Here is a 23,213-nt window from a genome sequence, read left to right on the forward strand (position 1 = left end):
CCCGTCTCCGCACCGGTCCCATCCTCCGACACAGACAGACCCGTCTCTGCACCGGTCCCAGCCTCCGACACAGACAGACCCGTCTCCGCACCGGTCCCAGCCTCCGACACAGACAGACCCGTCTCCGCACCGGTCCCAGCCTCCGACACAGACAGACCCATCTCCGCACCGGTCCCAGCCTCCGACCCAGACAGACCCGTCTCCGCACCGGTCCCAGCCTCCGACACAGACAGTCCCGTCTACGCACCGGTCCCAGCCTCCGACACAGACAGACCCGTCTCCGCACCGGTCCCAGCCTCCGACACAGACAGTCCCGTCTACGCACCGGTCCCAGCCTCCGACAGAGACAGACCCGTCTACACACCGGTCCCAGCCTCCGACACAGACAGACCCGTCTACGCAACGGACCCAGCCTCCGACACAGACAGACCCGTCTCCGCACCGGTCCCAGCCTCCGACACAGACAGACCCGTCTACACACCGGTCCCAGCCTCCGACACAGACAGACCCGTCTCCGCACCGGTCCCAGCCTCCGACACAGACAGACCCGTCTACACACCGGTCCCAGCCTCCGACACAGACAGACCCGTCTACACACCGGTCCCAGCCTCCGACACAGACAGACCCGTCTACACACCGGTCCCAGCCTCCGACACAGACAGACCCGTCTGCACACCGGGCCCAGCCTCCGACACAGACAGACCCGTCTGCACACCGGTCCCAGCCTCCGACACAGAGAGACCCGTCTACACACCGGTCCCAGCCTCCGACACAGACAGTCCCGTCTACACACCGGTCCCAGCCTCCGACACAGACAGACCCGTCTACACACCGGTCCCAGCTTCCGACACAGACAGACCCGTCTCCGCACCGGTCCCAGCCTCCAACACAGACAGACCCGTCTCCGCACCGGTCCCAGCCTCCGACACAGACAGACCCGTCTACACACCGGTCCCAGCCTCCGACACAGACAGACCCGTCTACACACCGGTCCCAGCCTCCGACACAGACAGATCCGTCTGCACACCGGCCCCAACCTCCGACACAGACAGACCCGTCTACACACCGGTCCCAGCCTCCGACACAGACAGACCCGTCTACACACCGGTCCCAGCCTCCGACACAGACAGACCCGTCTACACACCGGTCCCAGCCTCCGACACAGACAGACCCGTCTACACAACGGACCCAGCCTCCGACACAGACAGACCCGTCTACACACCGGTCCCAGCCTCCGACACAGACAGACCCATCTCCGCACCGGTCCCAGCCTCCGACACAGACAGTCCCGTCTACGCACCGGTCCCAGCCTCCGACACAGACAGACCCATCTAAACACCGGTCCCAGCCTCCGACACAGACAGACCCGTCTACACAACGGACCCAGCCTCCGACACAGACAGATCCGTCTACACAACGGACCCAGCCTCCGACACAGACAGATCCGTCTCCGCACCGGTCCCAGCCTCCGACACAGACAGACCCCTCTACACACCGGTCCCAGCCTCCGACACAGACAGACCCGTCTCTGCACCGGTCCAAGCCTCCGACACAGACAGACCCGTCTCCGCACCGGTCCCAGCCTCCGACACAGACAGACCCATCTCCACGCTGGTCCCAGCCTCCGACACAGACAGTCCGGTCTACGCACCGGTCCCAGCCTCCGACACAGACAGACCCGTCTACACACCGGTCCCAGCCTCCGACACAGACAGACCCGTCTACACACCGGTCCCAACCTCCGACACAGACAGACCCGTCCACACAACGGACCCAGCCTCCGACACAGACAGACCCGTCTCCGCACTGGTCCCAGCCTCCGACACAGACAGACCCGTCTACACAACGGACCCAGCCTCCGACACAGACAGACCCGTCTCCGCACCGGTCCCAGCCGCCGACACAGATAGACCCGTCTCCGCACCGGTCCCAGCCTCCGACACAGACAGTCCCGTCTACGCACCAGTCCCAGCCTCCGACACAGACAGACCCGTCTACACACCGGTCCCAGCCTCCGACACAGACAGATCCGTCTGTACACCGGCCCCAGCCTCCGACACAGACAGACCCGTCTACACACCGGTCCCAGCCTCCGACACAGACAGTCCCGTCTACGCACCGGTCCCAGCCTCCGACACAGACAGACCCGTCTACACACCGGTCCCAGCCTCCGACACAGACAGATCCGTCTGCACACCGGCCCCATCCTCCGACACAGACAGACCCGTCTACACAACGGACCCAGCCTCCGACACAGACAGATCCATCTCCGCACCGGTCCCAGCCTCCGACACAGACAGACCAGTCTACACACCGGTCCCAGCCTCCGACACAGACAGACCCGTCTCTGCACCGGTCCCAGCCTCCGACACAGACAGACCCATCTCCGCACCGGTCCCAGCATTTGACACAGACAGACCCGTCACACACCGGTCCCAGCCTCCGACACAGACAGACCCGTCTACACACCGGTCCCAGCCTCTGACACAGACAGACCAGTATACCCACCGGTCCCAGCCGCCGACACAGATAGACCCGTCTCCGCACCGGTCCCAGCCTCCGACACAGACAGTCCCGTCTACGCACCGGTCCCAGCCTCCGACACAGACAGACCCGTCTACACACCGGTCCCAGCCTCCGACACAGACAGACCCGTCTACACACCGGTCCCAGCCTCCGACACAGACAGACCCGTCTACACAACGGACACAGCCTCCGACACAGACAGACCCGTCTCCGCACCGGTCCCAGCCTCCGACACAGACAGTCCCGTCTACGCACCGGTCCCAGCCTCCGACACAGACAGACCCGTCTACACACCGGTCCCAGCCTCCGACACAGACAGACCCGTCTACACACCGGTCCCAGCCTCCGACACAGACAGACCCGTCTACACACCGGTCCCAGCCTCCGACACAGACAGACCCATCTCCGCACCGGTCCCAGCATCCGACACAGACAGACCCATCTCCACACCGGTCCCAGCCTCCGACACAGACAGACCCGTCTACGCACCGGTCCCAGCCTCCGACACAGACAGACCCGTCTACACACTGGTCCCAGCCTCCGACACAGACAGACCCGTCTACACAACGGACCCAGCCTCCGACACAGACAGACCCGTCTCCGCACCGGTCCCAGCCTCCGACACAGACAGACCCGTCTACACAACGGACCCAGCCTCCGACACAGACAGACCCGTATGCATACCGGTCCCAGCCTCCGACACAGACAGACCCGTCTCCGCACCGGTCCCAGCCTCCGACACAGACAGACCCGTCTCCGCACCGGTCCCATCCTCCGACACAGACAGACCCGTCTCTGCACCGGTCCCAGCCTCCGACACAGACAGACCCGTCTCCGCACCGGTCCCAGCCTCCGACACAGACAGACCCGTCTCCGCACCGGTCCCAGCCTCCGACACAGACAGACCCATCTCCGCACCGGTCCCAGCCTCCGACCCAGACAGACCCGTCTCCGCACCGGTCCCAGCCTCCGACACAGACAGTCCCGTCTACGCACCGGTCCCAGCCTCCGACACAGACAGACCCGTCTCCGCACCGGTCCCAGCCTCCGACACAGACAGTCCCGTCTACGCACCGGTCCCAGCCTCCGACAGAGACAGACCCGTCTACACACCGGTCCCAGCCTCCGACACAGACAGACCCGTCTACGCAACGGACCCAGCCTCCGACACAGACAGACCCGTCTCCGCACCGGTCCCAGCCTCCGACACAGACAGACCCGTCTACACACCGGTCCCAGCCTCCGACACAGACAGACCCGTCTCCGCACCGGTCCCAGCCTCCGACACAGACAGACCCGTCTACACACCGGTCCCAGCCTCCGACACAGACAGACCCGTCTACACACCGGTCCCAGCCTCCGACACAGACAGACCCGTCTACACACCGGTCCCAGCCTCCGACACAGACAGACCCGTCTGCACACCGGGCCCAGCCTCCGACACAGACAGACCCGTCTGCACACCGGTCCCAGCCTCCGACACAGAGAGACCCGTCTACACACCGGTCCCAGCCTCCGACACAGACAGTCCCGTCTACACACCGGTCCCAGCCTCCGACACAGACAGACCCGTCTACACACCGGTCCCAGCTTCCGACACAGACAGACCCGTCTCCGCACCGGTCCCAGCCTCCAACACAGACAGACCCGTCTCCGCACCGGTCCCAGCCTCCGACACAGACAGACCCGTCTACACACCGGTCCCAGCCTCCGACACAGACAGACCCGTCTACACACCGGTCCCAGCCTCCGACACAGACAGACCCGTCTACACACCGGTCCCAGCCTCCGACACAGACAGATCCGTCTGCACACCGGCCCCAACCTCCGACACAGACAGACCCGTCTACACACCGGTCCCAGCCTCCGACACAGACAGACCCGTCTACACACCGGTCCCAGCCTCCGACACAGACAGACCCGTCTACACACCGGTCCCAGCCTCCGACACAGACAGACCCGTCTACACAACGGACCCAGCCTCCGACACAGACAGACCCGTCTACACACCGGTCCCAGCCTCCGACACAGACAGACCCGTCTGCACACCGGGCCCAGCCTCCGACACAGAGAGACCCGTCTGCACACCGGTCCCAGCCTCCGACACAGACAGAGACGTCTGCACACCGGTCCCGGCCTCCGACACAGAGAGACCCGTCTACACACCAGTCCCAGCCTCCGACACAGACCGACCCATCTACACACCGGTCCCAGCCTCCGACACAGACAGACCCGTCTACACACCGGTCCCAGCCTCCGACAGACAGACCCGTCTCCGCACCGGTCCCATCCTCCGACACAGACAGACCCGTCTCCGCACCGGTCCCAGCCTCCGACAGACAGACCCGTCTCCGCACCGGTCCCATCCTCCGACACAGACAGACCCGTCTCCGCACCGGTCCCAGCCTCCAACACAGACAGACCCGTCTCCGCACCGGTCCCAGCCTCCAACACAGACAGACTCGTCTCCGCACCGGTCCCAGCCTCCGACAGACAGACCCGTCTCCGCACCGGTCCCATCCTCCGACACAGACAGACCCGTCTCCGCACCGGTCCCAGCCTCCAACACAGACAGACCCGTCTCCGCACCGGTCCCAGCCTCCGACACAGACAGACCCGTCTCCGCACCGGTCCCAGCCTCCGGCACAGACAGACCCGTCTCCGCACCGGTCCCAGCCTCCGACCCAGACAGACCCGTCTCCGCACCGGTCCCAGCCTCCGACACAGACAGTCCCGTCTACGCACCGGTCCCAGCCTCCGACACAGACAGACCCGTCTACACACCGGTCCCAGCCTCCCACACAGACAGACCCGTCTCTGCACCGGTCCCAGCCTCCGACACAGACAGACCCGTCTACACACCGGTCCCAGCCTCCGACACAGACAGATCCGTCTACACAACGGACACAGCCTCCGACAGAGACAGACCCGTCTCCGCACCGGTCCCAGCCTCCGACACAGACAGACCCGTCTACACAGCGGTCCCAGCCTCCGACACAGACAGACTGGTCTACACACTGGTCCCAGCCTCCGACACAGACAGACCCGTCTGCACACCGGGCCCAGCCTCCGAAACAGACAGACCCGTCTGCACACCGGTCCCAGCCTCCGACACAGAGAGACCCGTCTACACACCGGTCCCAGCCTCCGACACAGACAGTCCCGTCTACACACCGGTCCCAGCCTCCGACACAGACAGACCCGTCTCCGCACCGGTCCCAGCCTCCGACACAGACAGACCCGTCTCCGCACCGGTCCCAGCCTCCGGCACAGACAGACCCATCTCCGCACCGGTCCCAGCCTCCGACCCAGACAGACCCGTCTCCGCACCGGTCCCAGCCTCTGACACAGACAGTCCCGTCTACGCACCGCTCCCAGCCTCCGAAACAGACAGACCCGTCTACACACCGGTCCCAGCCTCCCACACAGACCCGTCTCTGCACCGGTCCCAGCCTCCGACACAGACAGACCCGTCTACACACCGGTCCCAGCCTCCGACACAGACAGACCCGTCTACACACCGGTCCCAGCCTCCGACACAGACAGACCCGTCTACACACCGGTCCCAGCCTCCGACACAGACAGACCCGTCTACACACCGGTCCCAGCCTCCGACACAGACAGACCCGTCTACACACCGGTCCCAGCCTCCGACACAGACAGACCCGTCTACACACCGGTCCCAGCCTCCGACACAGACAGATCCGTCTACACAACGGACACAGCCTCCGACAGAGACAGACCCGTCTCCGCACCGGTCCCAGCCTCCGACAGAGACAGACCCGTCTCCGCACCGGTCCCAGCCTCCGACACAGACAGACTGGTCTACACACCGGTCCCAGCCTCCGACACAGACAGACCCGTCCGCACACCGGGCCCAGCCTCCGACACAGACAGACCCGTCTGCACACCGGTCCCAGCCTCCGACACAGAGAGACCCGTCTACACACCGGTCCCAGCCTCCGACACAGACAGTCCCGTCTACACACCGGTCCCAGCCTCCGACACAGACAGACCCGTCTACACACCGGTCCCAGCTTCCGACACAGACAGACCCGTCTCCGCACCGGTCCCAGCCTCCGACACAGACAGACCCGTCTCCGCACCGGTCCCAGCCTCCGACACAGACAGACCCGTCTACACACCGGTCCCAGCCTCCGACACAGACAGATCCGTCTGCACACCGGCCCCAACCTCCGACACAGACAGACCCGTCCACACACCGGTCCCAGCCTCCGACACAGACAGACCCGTCTACACACCGGTCCCAGCCTCCGACACAGACAGACCCGTCTACACACCGGTCCCAGCCTCCGACACAGAGAGACCCGTCTACACAACGGACCCAGCCTCCGACACAGACAGACCCGTCTCCGCACCGGTCCCAGCCTCTGACACAGACAGACCCGTCTACACACCTGTCCCAGCCTCCGACACAGACAGACCCGTCTCCGCACCGGTCCCAGCCTCCGACACAGACAGACCCGTCTACACACCGGTCCCAGCCTCCGACACAGACAGACCCGTCTACACACCGGTCCCACCCTCCGACACAGACAGACCCGTCTACACACCGGTCCCAGCCTCCGACACAGACAGACCCGTCTGCACACCGGGCCCAGCCTCCGACACAGAGAGACCCGTCTGCACACCGGTCCCAGCCTCCGACACAGACAGAGCCGTCTGCACACCGGTCCCGGCCTCCGACACAGAGAGACCCGTCTACACACCGGTCCCAGCCTCCGACACAGACAGACCCGTCTACACACCAGTCCCAGCCTCCGACACAGACCGACCCGTCTACACACCGGTCCCAGCCTCCGACACAGACAGACTCGTCTCCGCACCGGTCCCAGCCTCCGACAGACAGACCCGTCTCCGCACCGGTCCCATCCTCCGACACAGACAGACCCGTCTCCGCACCGGTCCCAGCCTCCAACACAGACAGACCCGTCTCTGCACCGGTCCCAGCCTCCGACACAGACAGACCCGTCTCCGCACCGGTCCCAGCCTCCGGCACAGACAGACCCATCTCCGCACCGGTCCCAGCCTCCGACCCAGACAGACCCGTCTCCGCACCGGTCCCAGCCTCCGACACAGACAGTCCCGTCTACGCACCGGTCCCAGCCTCCGACACAGACAGACCCGTCTACACACCGGTCCCAGCCTCCCACACAGACAGACCCGTCTCTGCACCGGTCCCAGCCTCCGACACAGACAGACCCGTCTACACACCGGTCCCAGCCTCCGACACAGACAGATCCGTCTACACAACGGACACAGCCTCCGACAGAGACAGACCCGTCTCCGCACCGGTCCCAGCCTCCGACACAGACAGACCTGTCTACACACCGGTCCCAGCCTCCGACACAGACAGACCCGTCTACACAACGGACCCAGCCTCCGACACAGACAGACCCGTGTCCGCACCAGTCCCAGCCTCCGACACAGACAGACCCGTCTACACACTGGTCCCAGCCTCCGACACAGACAGACCTGTCTGCGCACCAGTCCCAGTCTCCGACACAGACAGACCCGTCTACACACTGGTCCCAGCCTCCGACACAGACAGACCCGTCTACACACTGGTCCCAGCCTCCGACACAGACAGATCCGTCTACACACCGGTCCCAGCCTCCGACACAGACAGACCCGTCTACACACCGGCCCCAGCCTCCGACACAGACAGACCCGTCTACACACCGGTCCCAGCCTCCGACACAGACAGGCCCGTCTACACACCGGTCCCAGCCTCCGACACAGAGAGACCCGTCTACACAACGGACCCAGCCTCCGACACAGACAGACCCGTCTCCGCACCGGTCCCAGCCTCCGACACAGACAGACCCGTCTACACACCGGTCCCAGCCTCCGACACAGACAGACCCGTCTCCGCACCGGTCCCAGCCTCCGACACAGACAGACCCGTCTACACACCGGTCCCAGCCTCCGACACAGACAGACCCGTCTACACACCGGTCCCAGCCCTCTGCCCATTCTCCAATCCCTGCGCAGCGTTGGATCACCCCAATCCTCACTCCCACAGTCGAATAGTCCTGACCGGCTGAGGCTGAGTCAGATCTGATCAGGAGGTGTGGTCCGGTAGTGTTGAGCTCTCTTGATCCACTCATGGTATACACTTGAGTCGAAGCTGCAATTACCCCCCAGCTGCCTGGTGCCAGTCCTGCGGGGCAATGAGCAGTGCCAATGAGCATGCCCCAATTCCACCCTTCTGACGGAGCCCGGCCGGACTCACCAATCAGCAGCTGCTGCAGTCGGTGAAGTGCAGTGCCGTGCCCCAGCAGCACGCTTCCCAAAATCCAGGTCACTGCCACAGTCAGAACAACGGCCAGAATCCTGAGCGGCCCTGTGAAGAGAGAGAGAGACAACACTGAGATCGGTAGCACCACGCGATCAGACCTGTACAGTATCCCCGTGTTACACAGTGACACCCCTGTCCCCACCAGTACTGTACCCCAGTGTTACACAGTGACAGACCTGTCCCCACCAGTGCTGTACCCCAGTGTTACACAGTGACAGACCTGTCCCCACCACTACTGTACCCCAGTGTTACACAGTGACAGACCTGTCCCCACCAGTGCTGTACCCCAGTGTTACACAGTGACAGACCTGTCCCCACCAGTACTGCACCCCAGTGTTACACAGTGACAGACCTGTCCCCACCAGTGCTGTACCCCAGTGTTACACAGTGACAGACCCGTCCCCACCAGTACTGTACCCCAGTGTTATACACTGACAGACCCGTCCCCACCAGTACTGTGCCCCAGTGTTACACAGTGACAGACCCGTCCCCACCGGTACTGTACCCCAGTGTTATACAGTGACAGACCCGTCCCCACCAGTACTGTACCCCAGTGTTATACAGTGACACCCCTGTCCCCACCAGTGCTGTACACCAGTGCTACACAGTGACAGACCCGTCCCCACCAGTACTGTACCCCAGTGTTATACAGTGACACCCCTGTCCCCAGCAGTGCTGTACCCCAGTGTTACACAGTGACAGACCCGTCCCCACCAGTACTGTACCCCAGTGTTATACAGTGACAGACCCGCCCCCACCAGTACAGGACCCCAGTGTTACACAGTGACAGACCCGTCCCCACCAGTACTGTACCCCAGTGTTACACAGTGACAGACGCGTCCCCACCAGTACTGTACCCCAGTGTTATACAGTGACAGACCTGGCAACACCAGTACTGTACCCCAGTGTTATACAGTGACAGACCCGTCCCCACCAGTACTGTACCCCAGTGTTATACAGTGACAGATCCGTCCACATCAGTACTGACCCCAGTGTTCTACAGTGACAGACCCCTCCCCACCAGTACTGTACCCCAGGGTTATACAGTGACAAACCCGTCCCCACCAGTACTGTACCCCAGTGTTATACAATGACAGACCCGTCCCCACCAGTACAGTGCCCCAGTGTTATACAGTGACAGACCTGGCAACACCAGTACTGTACCACAGTGTTATACACTGACAGACCCGTCCCCACCAGTACTGTACCCCAGTGTTATACAGTGACAGACCTGTCCCCACCAGTACTGTACCCCAGTGTTATACAGTGACAGATCCGTCCCCACCAGTAATGTAGCCCAGTGTTATACAGTGACACCCATGTCCCCACCAGTACTGTAACCCAGTGTTATACAGTGACAGACCCGTCCCCACCAGTACTGTACCCCAGTGTTATACAGTGACAGACCCGTCCCACCAGTACTGTGCCCCAGTGTTATACACTGACCGACCCGTCCCCACCAGTACTGTACCCCAGTGTTATACAGAGAGAGACCCGTCCGCACCAGTACTGTACCCCAGTGTTATACAGTGACAGACCCGTCCCCACCAGTACTGTACCCCAGTGTTATACAGTGACACCCGTCCCCACCAGTACTGTACCGCAGTGTTATAGTGACAGACCCGTCCCCACCAGTACTGTACCCCAGTGTTATACAGTGACAGACCCGTCCCCACCAGTACTGTAGCCCAGTGTTATACAGTGACAGACCAGACCACACCAGTACTGTACCCCAGAATTATACAGTGACACCCCTGTCCCCACCAGTACTGTACCCCAGTGTTATACAGTGACAGACCCATCCACAACAGAAACGGAACCCCAGTGGTACAGTGACAGACCTGTCCCCACCAGTACTGTACCCCAGTGTTATACAGTGACAGACCCGTACCCACAAGTACTGTACCCGTGTTATACAGTGACAGACCCGTCCCCACCAGTGCTGTATCCCAGTGTTATACAGTGACAGACCCGTCCCCACCAGTACTGTGCCCCAGTGTTATACAGTGACAGACCCGTCCCCACCAATACTATACCCCAGTGTTATACAGTGACAGACCAGTCCCCACCAGTGCTGTACCCCAGTGTTACACAGTGACAGACCCGTCCCCACCAGTACTGTACCCCAGTGTTACACAGTGACAGACCCGTCCCCACCAGTACTGTACCCCAGTGTTACACAGTGACAGACCCGTCCCCACCAGTACTGTACCCCAGTGTTATACAGTGACAGACCCGTCCCCACCAGTACTGTACCCCAGTGTTATACAGTGACAGACCCGTCCCCACCAGTACTGTGCCCCAGTGTTACACAGTGACAGACCCGTCCCCACCAGTACTGTACCCCAGTGTAACACAGTGACACCCCTGTCCCCACAAGTGCTGTACCCCAGTGTTACACAGTGACAGACCTGTCCCCACCAGTACAGTACCCCAGTGTTATACAGTGACACCCCTGTCCCCACCAGAGCTGTACCCCAGTGTTACAGAGTGACAGACACGTCCCCACCAGTACTGTACCCCAGTGTTATACAGTGACAGACCCGCCCCCACCAGTACAGGACCCCAGTGTTACACAGTGACAAACCCGTCCCCACCAGTACTGTACCCCAGTGTTACACAGTGACAGACCCGTCCCCACCAGTACTGTACCCCAGTGTATAACAGTGTCAGACCCGTCCCCACCAGTACTGTACCCCAGTGTTATACAGTGACAGACCCGTCCCGACCACTACTGTACCCCAGTGTTATACAGTGGCAGACCCGTCCCCACTAGTACTGTACCCCAGTGTTATACAGTGACAGATCCGTCCACATCAGTACTGACCCCAGTGTTCTAAGTGACAGAGCCCTCCCCACCAGTACTGTACCCCAGGGTTATACAGTGACAAACTCGTCCCCACCAGTATTGTACCCCAGTGTTGTACAGTGACATACCCGTCCCCACCAGTACTGTGCCCCAGTGTTATACAGTGACAGACCTGGCAACACCAGTACTGTACCCCAGTGTTATACACTGACAGACCCGTCCCCACCAGTACTGTACCCCAGTGTTATACAGTGACAGACCTGTCCCCACCAGTACTGTACCCCAGTGTTATACAGTGACAGATCGGTCCCCACCAGTACTGTAGCCCAGTGTTATACAGTGACACCCCTGTCCCCACCATTACTGCAACCCAGTGTTATACAGTGACAGACCCGTCCCCACCAGTACTGTACCCCAGTGTTAAACAGTGACAGACCCGTCCCCACCAATACTGTACCCCAGTGTTATACAGTGACAGACCCGTCCCCACCAGTACTGTGCCCCAGTGTTATACACTGACAGACCCGTCCCCACCAGTACTGTACCCCAGTGTTATACAGAGACAGACCCGTCCCCACCAGTACTGTACCCCAGTGTTATACAATGACAGACCCGTACCCACCAGAACTGTACCCCAGTGTTTTACAGTGACACGCGTCCCCACCAGTACTGTACCCGTGCTATACAGTGACAGACCCATCCCCACCAGTAATGTACCCCAGTGTTATACAGTGACAGACCCGTCCCCACCAGTACTGTACTCCAGTGTTATACAGTGACACACCTGTCCCCAGCAGTACTGTACCCCAGTGTTATACAGTGACAGACCCGTCCCCACCAGTACTGTAACCCAGTGTTATACAGTCACAGACCTGTCCCCACCAGTACTGTACCCCAGTGTTATACAGTGACAGACCCGTCCCCACCAGTACTGTAACCCAATGTTATACAGTGACAGACCCGTCCCCACCAGTACTGTACCCCAGTGTTATACAGTGACAGATCCGTCCCCACCAGTACTGTACCCCAGTGTTATACAGTGACAGACCAGTCCCCACCAGTACTGTACCCCAGTGTTATACAGTGACAGACCAGTCCCCACCAGTACTGTACCCCAGTGTTATACAGTGACAGACCCGTCCCCACCAGTACTGTACCCCAGTGTTATACAGTGACAGACCCGTCCCCACCAGTACTGTACCCCAGTGTTATACAGTGACAGACCCGTCCCCACCAGTACTGTACCCCAGTGTTATACAGTGACAGACCCGTCCCCACCAGTACTGTACCCCAGTGTTATACAGTGACAGACCCGTCCCCACCAGTACTGTACCCCAGTGTTATACAGTGACAGCCCTGTCCCCACCAGTACTGTACCCCAGTGTTATACAGCGAGAAACAAGTGCCCACCAGTACTGTACCACAATGTTATACACTGACAGACCAGTCCCCACCTGTACTATACACCAGTGTTCTACAGTGACAGACCCGTCCACACCAGTACTGTACCCCAGAGTTATACAGTGACAGACCCGTCCCCACCAGTACTGTACCCCAGTGTTATACAGTGACAGACCCGTCCCCACCAGTACTGTACCCCAGTGTTATACAGTGACAGACCCGTCCCCACCAGTACTGTACCCAGTGTTATACAGTGACAGACCAGTCCCCACCAGTACTGTACCCCAGTGTTATACAGTGACAGACCCGTCCCCACCAGTACTGTACCCCAGTGTTATACAGTGACAGACCCGTCCCCACCAGTACTGTACCCCAGTGTTATACAGTGACAGACCCGTCCCCACCAGTACTGTAGCCCCAGTGTTATACAGTGACAGACCCGTCCCCACCAGTACTGTACCCCAGTGTTATACAGTGACAGACCCTGTCCCCACCAGTACTGTACCCCAGTGTTATACAGTGACAGACCCGTCCCCACCAGTACTGTACCCCAGTGTTATACAGTGACAGACCCGTCCCCACCAGTACTGTACCCAGTGTTATACAGTGACAGACCCGTCCCCACCAGTACTGTACCCCAGTGTTATACAGTGACAGACCCGTCCCCACCAGTACTGTACCCCAGTGTTATACAGTGACAGACCTGTCCCCTCAGTACTGTACCCCAGTGTTATACAGTGACAGAACCTTCCCCACCAGTACTGTACCCCAGTGTTATACAGTGACAGACCCGTCCCCACCAGTACTGTACCCCAGTGTTATACAGTGACAGACCCATCACCACCAGTACTGTACCCCAGTGTTATACAGTGACAGACCCGTCCCCACCAGTACTTTACCCCAGTGTTATACAGTGACAGACCCGTCCCCACCAGTACTGTACCCCAGTGTTATACAGTGACAGACCCGTCCCCACCAGTACTGTACCCCAGTGTTATACAGTGACAGACCCGTCCCCACCAGTACTGTACCCCAGTGTTATACAGTGACAGACCAGTCCCCACCAGTACTGTACCCCAGTGTTATACAGTGACAGACCAGTCCCCACCAGTACTGTACCCCAGTGTTATACAGTGACAGACCCGTCCCCACCAGTACTGTACCCCAGTGTTATACAGTGACAGACCCGTCCCCACCAGTACTGTGCCCCAGTGTTATACAGTGACAGACCTGTCACCACCAGTACTGTACCCCAGTGTTATACACTGACAGACCCGTCCCCACCAGTACTGTACCCCAGTGTTATACAGTGACAGACCCGTCCCCACCAGTACTGTACCCCAGTGTTATACAGTGACAGACCCGTCCCCACCAGTACTGTACCCCAGTGTTATACAGTGACAGACCCGTCCCCACCAGTACTGTACCCCAGTGTTATACAGTGACAGACCCGTCCCCACCAGTACTGTACCCCAGTGTTATACAGTGACAGACCAGTCCCCACCAGTACTGTACCCCAGTGTTATACAGTGACACACCCGTCCGCACCAGTACTGTACCCCAGTGTTATACTGTGACAGACCCTTTCCACACCAGTACTGTACCCCAGTCTTATACAGTGACAGCCCTGTCCCCACCAGTACTGTACCCCAGTGTTATACAGTGACAGACCAGTCCCCACCAGTACTGTACCCCAGTGTTATACAGTGACAGACCCGTCCCCACCAGTACTGTACCCCAGTGTTATACAGTGACAGACCCTGTCCCCACCAGTACTGTACCCCAGTGTTATACAGTGACAGACCCGTCCCCACCAGTACTGTACCCCAGTGTTATACAGTGACAGACCCGTCCCCACCAGTACTGTACCCCAGTGTTATACAGTGACAGACCCGTCCCCACCAGTACTGTACCCCAGTGTTATACAGTGACAGACCAGTCCCCACCAGTACTGTACCCCAGTGTTATACAGTGACAGACCCGTCCCCACCAGTACTGTACCCCAGTGTTATACAGTGACAGACCCGTCCCCACCAGTACTGTACCCCAGTGTTATACAGTGACAGACCCGGTCCCCACCAGTACTGTACCCAGTGTTATACAGTGACAGACCCGTCCCCCCCAATACTGTACCCCAGTGTTATACAGTGACAGACCATTCCCCACCAGTACTGTACCCAGTGTTATACAGTGACAGACCCGTCCCCACCAGTACTGTACCCCAGTGTTATACACTGACAGACCCTGTCCCCACCAGTACTGTACCCCAGTGTTATACAGTGACAGACCCGTCCCCACCAGTACTGTACCCCAGTGTTATACAGTGACAGACCCGTCCCCACCAGTACTGTGCCCCAGTGTTATACAGTGACAGACCCGTCCCCACCAGTACTGTACCCCAGTGTTATACAGTGACAGACCCGTCCCCACCAGTACTGTACCCCAGTGTTATACAGTGACACCCCTGTCCCCACCAGTACTGTACCCCAGTGTTATACAGTGACAGACCCGTCCCCACCAGTACTGTACCCCAGTGTTATACAGTGACAGACCCGTCCCCACCAGTACTGTACCCCAGTGTTATACAGTGACAGATATCCCCACCAGTACTGTACCCCAGTGTTACACAGTGACAGACCCGTCCCCACCAGTACTGTACCCCAGTGTTATACAGTGACAGACCCGTCCCCACCAGTACTGTACCCCAGTGTTATACAGTGACAGACCCGTCCCCACCAGTACTGTACCCCAGTGTTATACAGTGACAGACCCGTCCCCACCAGTACTGTAACCCAGTGTTATACAGTGACAGACCAGACCACACCAGTACTGTGCCCCAGTGTTATACAGTGACAGACCCATCCACACCAGTACTGTACCCCAGTGTTATACAGTGACAGACCCGTCCCCACCAGTACTGTACCCCAGTGTTATACAGTGACAGACCCGTCCCCACCAGTACTGTACCCCAGTGTTATACAGTGACAGACCCGTCCCCACCAGTACTGTACCCCAGTGTTATACAGTGACAGACCCGTCCCCACCAGTACTGTACCCCAGTGTTATACAGTGACACCCCTGTCCCCACCAGTACTGTACCCCAGTGTTATACAGTGACAGACCCGTCCCCACCAGTACTGTACCCCAGTGTTATACAGTGACAGACCCGTCCCCACCAGTACTGTACCCCAGTGTTATACAGTGACAGATCCGTCCCCACCAGTACTGTAGCCCAGTGTAATACAGTGACAGACCAGAACACACCAGTACTGTACCCCAGCGTTATACAGTGACAACCCTGTCCCCACCAGTACTGTACCCCAGTGTTATACAGTGACAGACCCATCCACGCCAGTACTGTACCCCAGTGGTACAGTGACAGACCCGTCCCCACCAGTACTGTACCCCAGTGTTATACAGTGACAGACCCGTACCCACCAGTACTGTACCCGTGTTATACAGTGACAGACCCGTCCCCACCAGTACTGTATCCCAGTGTTATACAGTGACAGACCCGTCCCCACCAGTACTGTGCCCCAGTGTTAGACAGTGACAGACCCGTCCCCACCAGTACTATACCCAAGTGTTATACAGTGACAGACCAGTCCCCACCAGTGCTGTACCCCAGTGTTACACAGTGACAGACCCGACCCACCAGTACCGTACCCCAGTGTTACACAGTGACAGACCCGTCCCCACCAGTACTATACCCCAGTGTGACACAGTGACAGGCCCGTCCCCACCAGTACTGTACCCCAGTGTTATACAGTGACAGACCCGTCCCCACCAGTACTGTACCCCAGTGTTATACAGTGACAGACCCGTCCCCACCAGTACTGTACCCCAGTGTTATACAGTGACAGACCAGTCCCGACCAGTACTGTACCCCAGTGTTATACAGTGACAGACCCGTCCCCACCAGTACTGTAGCCCAGTGTTATACAGTGACAGATCCGTCCCCATCAGTACTGAACCCCAGTGTTATACAGTGACAGACCCGTCCCCACCAGTACTGTGCCCCAGTGTTATAAAGTGACAGACCTGGCAACACCAGTACTGTACCCCAGTGTTATACACTGACAGACCTGTCCCCACCAGTACTGTACCCCAGTGTTATACAGTGACAGACCCGTCCCCACCAGTACTGTACCCCAATGTTATACAGTGACAGACCCGTCCCCACCAGTACTGTATCCCAGTGTTATACAGTGACAGACCCGTCCCCACCAGTACTTTGCCCCAGTGTTATACAGTGACAGACCCGTCCCCACCAGTACTGTACCCCAATGTTATACAGTGACACACCTGTCCCCACCAGTACTGTACCCCAGTGTTATACAGTGACAGATCTGTCCCCACCAGTACTGTACCCCAGTGTTATACAGTGACACCCCTGTCCCCACAAATACTGTACCCGAGTGTTATACAGTGACAGATCTGTCCCCACCGGTACTGTAGCCCAGTGTTATACAGTGACAGACCAGACCACACCAGTACTGTACCCCAGCGTTACACAGTGACAGACCCGTCCCCAACAGTACTGTACCCCAGTGTTATACAATGACACCCCTGTCCCCACCAGTACTGTACCCCAATGTTATACAGTGACAGACACTTCCCCACCAGTACTGTACCCCAGTGTTATACAGTGACAGACCCGTCCCCACCAGTACTATACCCCAGTGTTATACAGTGACAGACCCGTCCCCACCAGTACTGTACCCCAGTGTTATACAGTGACAGACCAGTCCCCACCAGAACTGTACCCCAGTGTTATACAGTGACAGACCCGTCCCCACCAGTACTGTACCCCAGGGTTATACAGTGACAGACCCGTCCCCACCAGTACTGTGCCCCAGTGTTATACAGTGACAGACCTGGTAACACCAGTACTGTACCCCAGTGTTATACACTGACAGACCCGTCCCCACCAGTACTGTACCCCAGTGTTATACAGTGACACCCCTGTCCCCACCAGTACTGTAACCCAGTGTTATACAGTGACAGACCCGTCCCCACCAGTACTGTACCCCAGTGTTATACACTGACACCCCTGTCCCCACCAGTACTGTACCCCAGTGTTATACAGTGACAGACCCGTCCCCACCAGTACTGTACCCCAGTGTTATACAGTGACAGACCCATCCCCACCAGTACTGTGCCCCAGTGTTATACACTGACAGACCCGTCCCCACCAGTACTGTGCCCGAGTGTTATACAGTGACAGACCCGTCCCCACCAGTACTGTACCCCAGTGTTATACAGTGACACCCCTGTCCCCACCAGTACTGTACCCCAGTGTTATACAGTGACAGAAACGTCCCCACCAGTACTGTACCCCAGTGTTATACAGTGACAGACCCGTCCCCACCAGTGCTGTACCCCAGTGTTACACAGTGACAGACCTGTCCCCACCAGTACTATTCCCCAGTGTTACACAGTGACAGACCCGTCCCCAGCAGTACTGTACCCCAGTGTTATACAGTGACAGACCCGTCCCCACCAGTACTGTACCCCAGTGTTATACAGTGACACCCCAGTCCCCAGCAGTACTGTACCCCAGTGTTATACAGTGACAGACCCGTCCCCACCAGTACTATACCCCAGTGTTATACAGTGACAGACCTGTCCCCACCAGTACTGTACCCCAGTGTTATACAGTGACAGACCCGTCCCCACCAGTACTGTACCCCAGTGTTACACAGTGACAGACCCGTCCCCACCAGTACTGTACCCCAGTGTTATACAGTGACAGACCCGTCCCCACCAGTACTGTACCCCAGTGTTATACAGTGACAGACCCGTCCCCACCAGTACTGTACCCCAGTGTTATACAGTGACAGACCCGTCCCCACCAGTACTGTACCCAGTGTTATACAGTGACAGACCCGTCCCCACCAGTACTGTACCCCAGTGTTATACAGTGACAGACCCTGTCCCCACCAGTACTGTACCCCAGTGTTATACAGTGACAGACCCGTCCCCACCAGTACTGTACCCCAGTGTTATACAGTGACACCCCTGTCCCCACCAGTACTGTACCCCAGTGTTATACAGTGACAGACCCGTCCCCACCAGTACTGTACCCCAGTGTTATACAGTGACAGACCCGTCCCCACCAGTACTGTACCCCAGTGTTACACAGTGACAGACCTGTCCCCACCAGTACTGTACCCCAGTGTTACACAGTGACAGACCCGTCCCCACCAGTACTGTGCACCAGTGTTATACAGTGAATGAACCGTCCCCAGCAGTACTGTACCCATGTTATACAGTGACAGACCCGTCCCCACCAGTACTGTACCCCAGTGTTATACAGTGACAGACCCGTCCCCACTAGTACTGTACCCCAGTGTTATACAGTGACAGACCAGTCCCCACCAGTACTGTACCCCAGTGTTATACAGTGACAGACATGTCCCCACCAGTACTGTACCCCAGTGTTATACAGTGACAGACTCGTCCCCACCAGTACTGTACCCCAGTGTTTTCTGTGACAGACCCGTCCCCACCAGTACTGTACCCCAGTGTTATACAGTGACAGACCTGCCCCACCAGTACTGTACCCCAGTGTTATACAGTGACAGACCCGTCCCCACCAGTACTGTACCCCAGTGTTATACAGTGACAGACCCATCCCCACCAGTACTGTACCCCAGTGTTATACAGTGACAGACCTGTTCCCACCAGTACTATACGCCAGTGTTATACACAGATCGACCCGTCCCAACAAGCACTGTACCCCAGTGTTATACAGTGACAGACCCGTCCCCACCAGTACTGTACACCAGAGATAAACAGTGACAGACCCGTCCCCACCAGTACTGTACCCCAGTGTTATACAGTGACAGACCCGTCCCCACCAGTACTGTACCCCAGTGTTATACAGTGACAGACCCGTCCCCACCAGTACTGTACCCCAGTGTTATACAGTGACAGACCCGTCCCCACCAGTACTGTAACCCAGTGTTATACAGTGACACACCCGTCCCCACCAGTACTGTACCCCAGTGTTATACAGTGACAGACCCGTCCCCACCAGTACTGTACCCCAGTGTTATACAGTGACAGACCCGTCCCCACCAGTACTGTACCCCAGTGTTATACAGTGACAGACCCGTCCCCACCAGTACTGTACCCCAGTGTTATACAGTGACACCCCTGTCCCCACCAGTACTGTACCCCAGTGTTATACAGTGACAGACCCGTCCCCACCAGTACTGTACCCCAGTGTTATACAGTGACACCCCTGTCCCCACCAGTACTGTACCCCAGTGTTATACAGTTACAGACCCGTCCCCACCAGTACTGTACCCCAGTGTTATACAGTGACAGACCCGTCCCCACCAGTACTGTACCCCAGTGTTATACAGTGACAGACCCGTCCCCACCAGTACTGTACCCCAGTGTTATACAGTGACAGACCCGTCCCCACCAGTACTGTACCCAGTGTTATACAGTGACACCCCTGTCCCCACCAGTACTGTACCCCAGTGTTATACAGTGACAGACCCGTCCCCACCAGTACTGTACCCCAGTGTTATACAGTGACAGACCCGTCCCCACCAGTACTGTACCCCAGTGTTATACAGTGACAGACCCGTCCCCACCAGTACTGTACCCAGTGTTATACAGTGACAGACCCGTCCCCACCAGTACTGTACCCCAGTGTTATACAGTGACAGACCCGTCCCCACCAGTACTGTACCCCAGTGTTATACAGTGACAGACCCGTCCCCACCAGTACTGTACCCCAGTGTTATACAGTAACAAACCCGTCCCCACCAGTACTGTACCCAGTTTTATACAGTGACAGACACTTCCCACCAGTACTGTACACCAGCGTTATGCAGTGACAGACCCGTCCCCATCAGTACTGTCCCCCAGTGTTAGACAGTGACAGACCCGTCCCCACCAGTACTGTACCCCAGTGTTATACAGTGACAGACCCGTCCCCACCAGTACTGTACCCCAGTGTTATACAGTGACAGACCCGTCCCCACCAGTACTGTACCCCAGTGTTATACAGTGACAGACCCGTCCCCACCAGTACTGTACCCCAGTGTTATACAGTGACAGACCCGTCCCCACCAGTACTGTACCCAGTGTTATACAGTGACAGACCCGTCCCCACCAGTACTGTACCCCAGTGTTATACAGTGACAGACCCGTCCCCACCAGTACTGTACCCCAGTGTTATACAGTGACAGACCCGTCCCCACCAGTACTGTACCCCAGTGTTATACAGTGACAGACCGTCCCCACCAGTACTGTACCCCAGTGTTATACAGTGACAGACCCGTCCCCACCAGTACTGTACCCCAGTGTTATACAGTGACAGACCCGTCCCCACCAGTACTGTACCCCAGTGTTATACAGTGACAGACCCGTCCCCACCAGTACTGTACCCCAGTGTTATACAGTGACAGACCCGTCCCCACCAGTACTGTACCCCAGTGTTATACAGTGACAGACCCTGTCCCCACCAGTACTGTACCCCAGTGTTATACAGTGACAGACCCGTCCCCACCAGTACTGTACCCCAGTGTTATACAGTGACAGACCCTGTCCCCACCAGTACTGTACCCCAGTGTTATACAGTGACAGACCCGTCCCCACCAGTACTGTACCCCAGTGTTATACAGTGACAGACCCGTCCCCACCAGTACTGTACCCCAGTGTTATACAGTGACAGACCCGTCCCCACCAGTACTGTACCCCAGTGTTATACAGTGACAGACCCGTCCCCACCAGTACTGTGCCCCAGTGTTATACACTGACAGACCCGTCCCACCAGTACTGTACCCCAGTGTTATACAGTGACAGACCCGTCCCCACCAGTACTGTACCCCAGTGTTATACAGTGACAGACCCGTCCCCACCAGTACTGTACCCCAGTGTTATACAGTGACAGACCCTGTCCCCACCAGTACTGTACCCCAGTGTTATACAGTGACAGACCGTCCCCACCAGTACTGTACCCCAGTGTTATACAGTGACAGACCCGTCCCCACCAGTACTGTACCCCAGTGTTATACAGTGACAGACCCTGTCCCCACCAGTACTGTACCCCAGTGTTATACAGTGACAGACCCGTCCCCACCAGTACTGTACCCCAGTGTTATACAGTGACAGACCCGTCCCCACCAGTACTGTACCCCAGTGTTATACAGTGACAGACCCGTCCCCACCAGTACTGTACCCCAGTGTTATACAGTGACAGACCCTGTCCCCACCAGTACTGTACCCCAGTGTTATACAGTGACAGACCCGTCCCCACCAGTACTGTACCCCAGTGTTATACAGTGACAGACCCGTCCCCACCAGTACTGTACCCCAGTGTTATACAGTGACAGACCCGTCCCCACCAGTACTGTACCCCAGTGTTATACAGTGACAGACCCGTCCCCACCAGTACTGTACCCCAGTGTTATACAGTGACAACCCTGTCCCCACCAGTACTGTACCCCAGTGTTATACAGTGACAGACCCGTCCCCACCAGTACTGTACCCCAGTGTTATACAGTGACAGACCCGTCCCCACCAGTACTGTACCCCAGTGTTATACAGTGACAGACCGTCCCCACCAGTACTGTACCCCAGTGTTATACAGTGACAGACCCGTCCCCACCAGTACTGTACCCCAGTGTTATACAGTGACAGACCCGTCCCCACCAGTACTGTACCCCAGTGTTATACAGTGACAGACCCGTCCCCACCAGTACTGTACCCCAGTGTTATACAGTGACAGACCCGTCCCCACCAGTACTGTACCCCAGTGTTATACAGTGACAGACCCGTCCCCACCAGTACTGTACCCCAGTGTTATACAGTGACAGACCCGTCCCCACCAGTACTGTACCCCAGTGTTATACAGTGACAGACCCGTCCCCACCAGTACTGTACCCCAGTGTTATACAGTGACAGACCCTGTCCCCACCAGTACTGTACCCCAGTGTTATACAGTGACAGACCCGTCCCCACCAGTACTGTACCCCAGTGTTATACAGTGACAGACCCGTCCCCACCAGTACTGTACCCCAGTGTTATACAGTGACAGACCCGTCCCCACCAGTACTGTACCCCAGTGTTATACAGTGACAGACCCGTCCCCACCAGTACTGTACCCCAGTGTTATACAGTGACAGACCCGTC

General features: G+C 58.2%; 1 protein-coding gene across 2 annotated transcripts in view; it reads right to left on the minus strand.

The window, feature by feature from the left end:
* Positions 1-23,213, minus strand: part of fam3a (FAM3 metabolism regulating signaling molecule A) — an 80,684-nt gene that overhangs the window by 23,971 nt on the left and 33,500 nt on the right. For both annotated transcript variants that reach the window (XM_041181461.1, XM_041181460.1), the window contains exon 2: positions 8,783-8,893. In XM_041181461.1, coding sequence (XP_041037395.1) covers positions 8,783-8,893 — 111 coding nt within the window. The remainder of the gene's footprint in view (positions 1-8,782; positions 8,894-23,213) is intronic.

The sequence above is a fragment of the Carcharodon carcharias genome (genome assembly GCF_017639515.1).
Source record: "Carcharodon carcharias isolate sCarCar2 chromosome 35 unlocalized genomic scaffold, sCarCar2.pri SUPER_35_unloc_5, whole genome shotgun sequence".
Taxonomy (NCBI): domain Eukaryota; kingdom Metazoa; phylum Chordata; class Chondrichthyes; order Lamniformes; family Lamnidae; genus Carcharodon; species Carcharodon carcharias.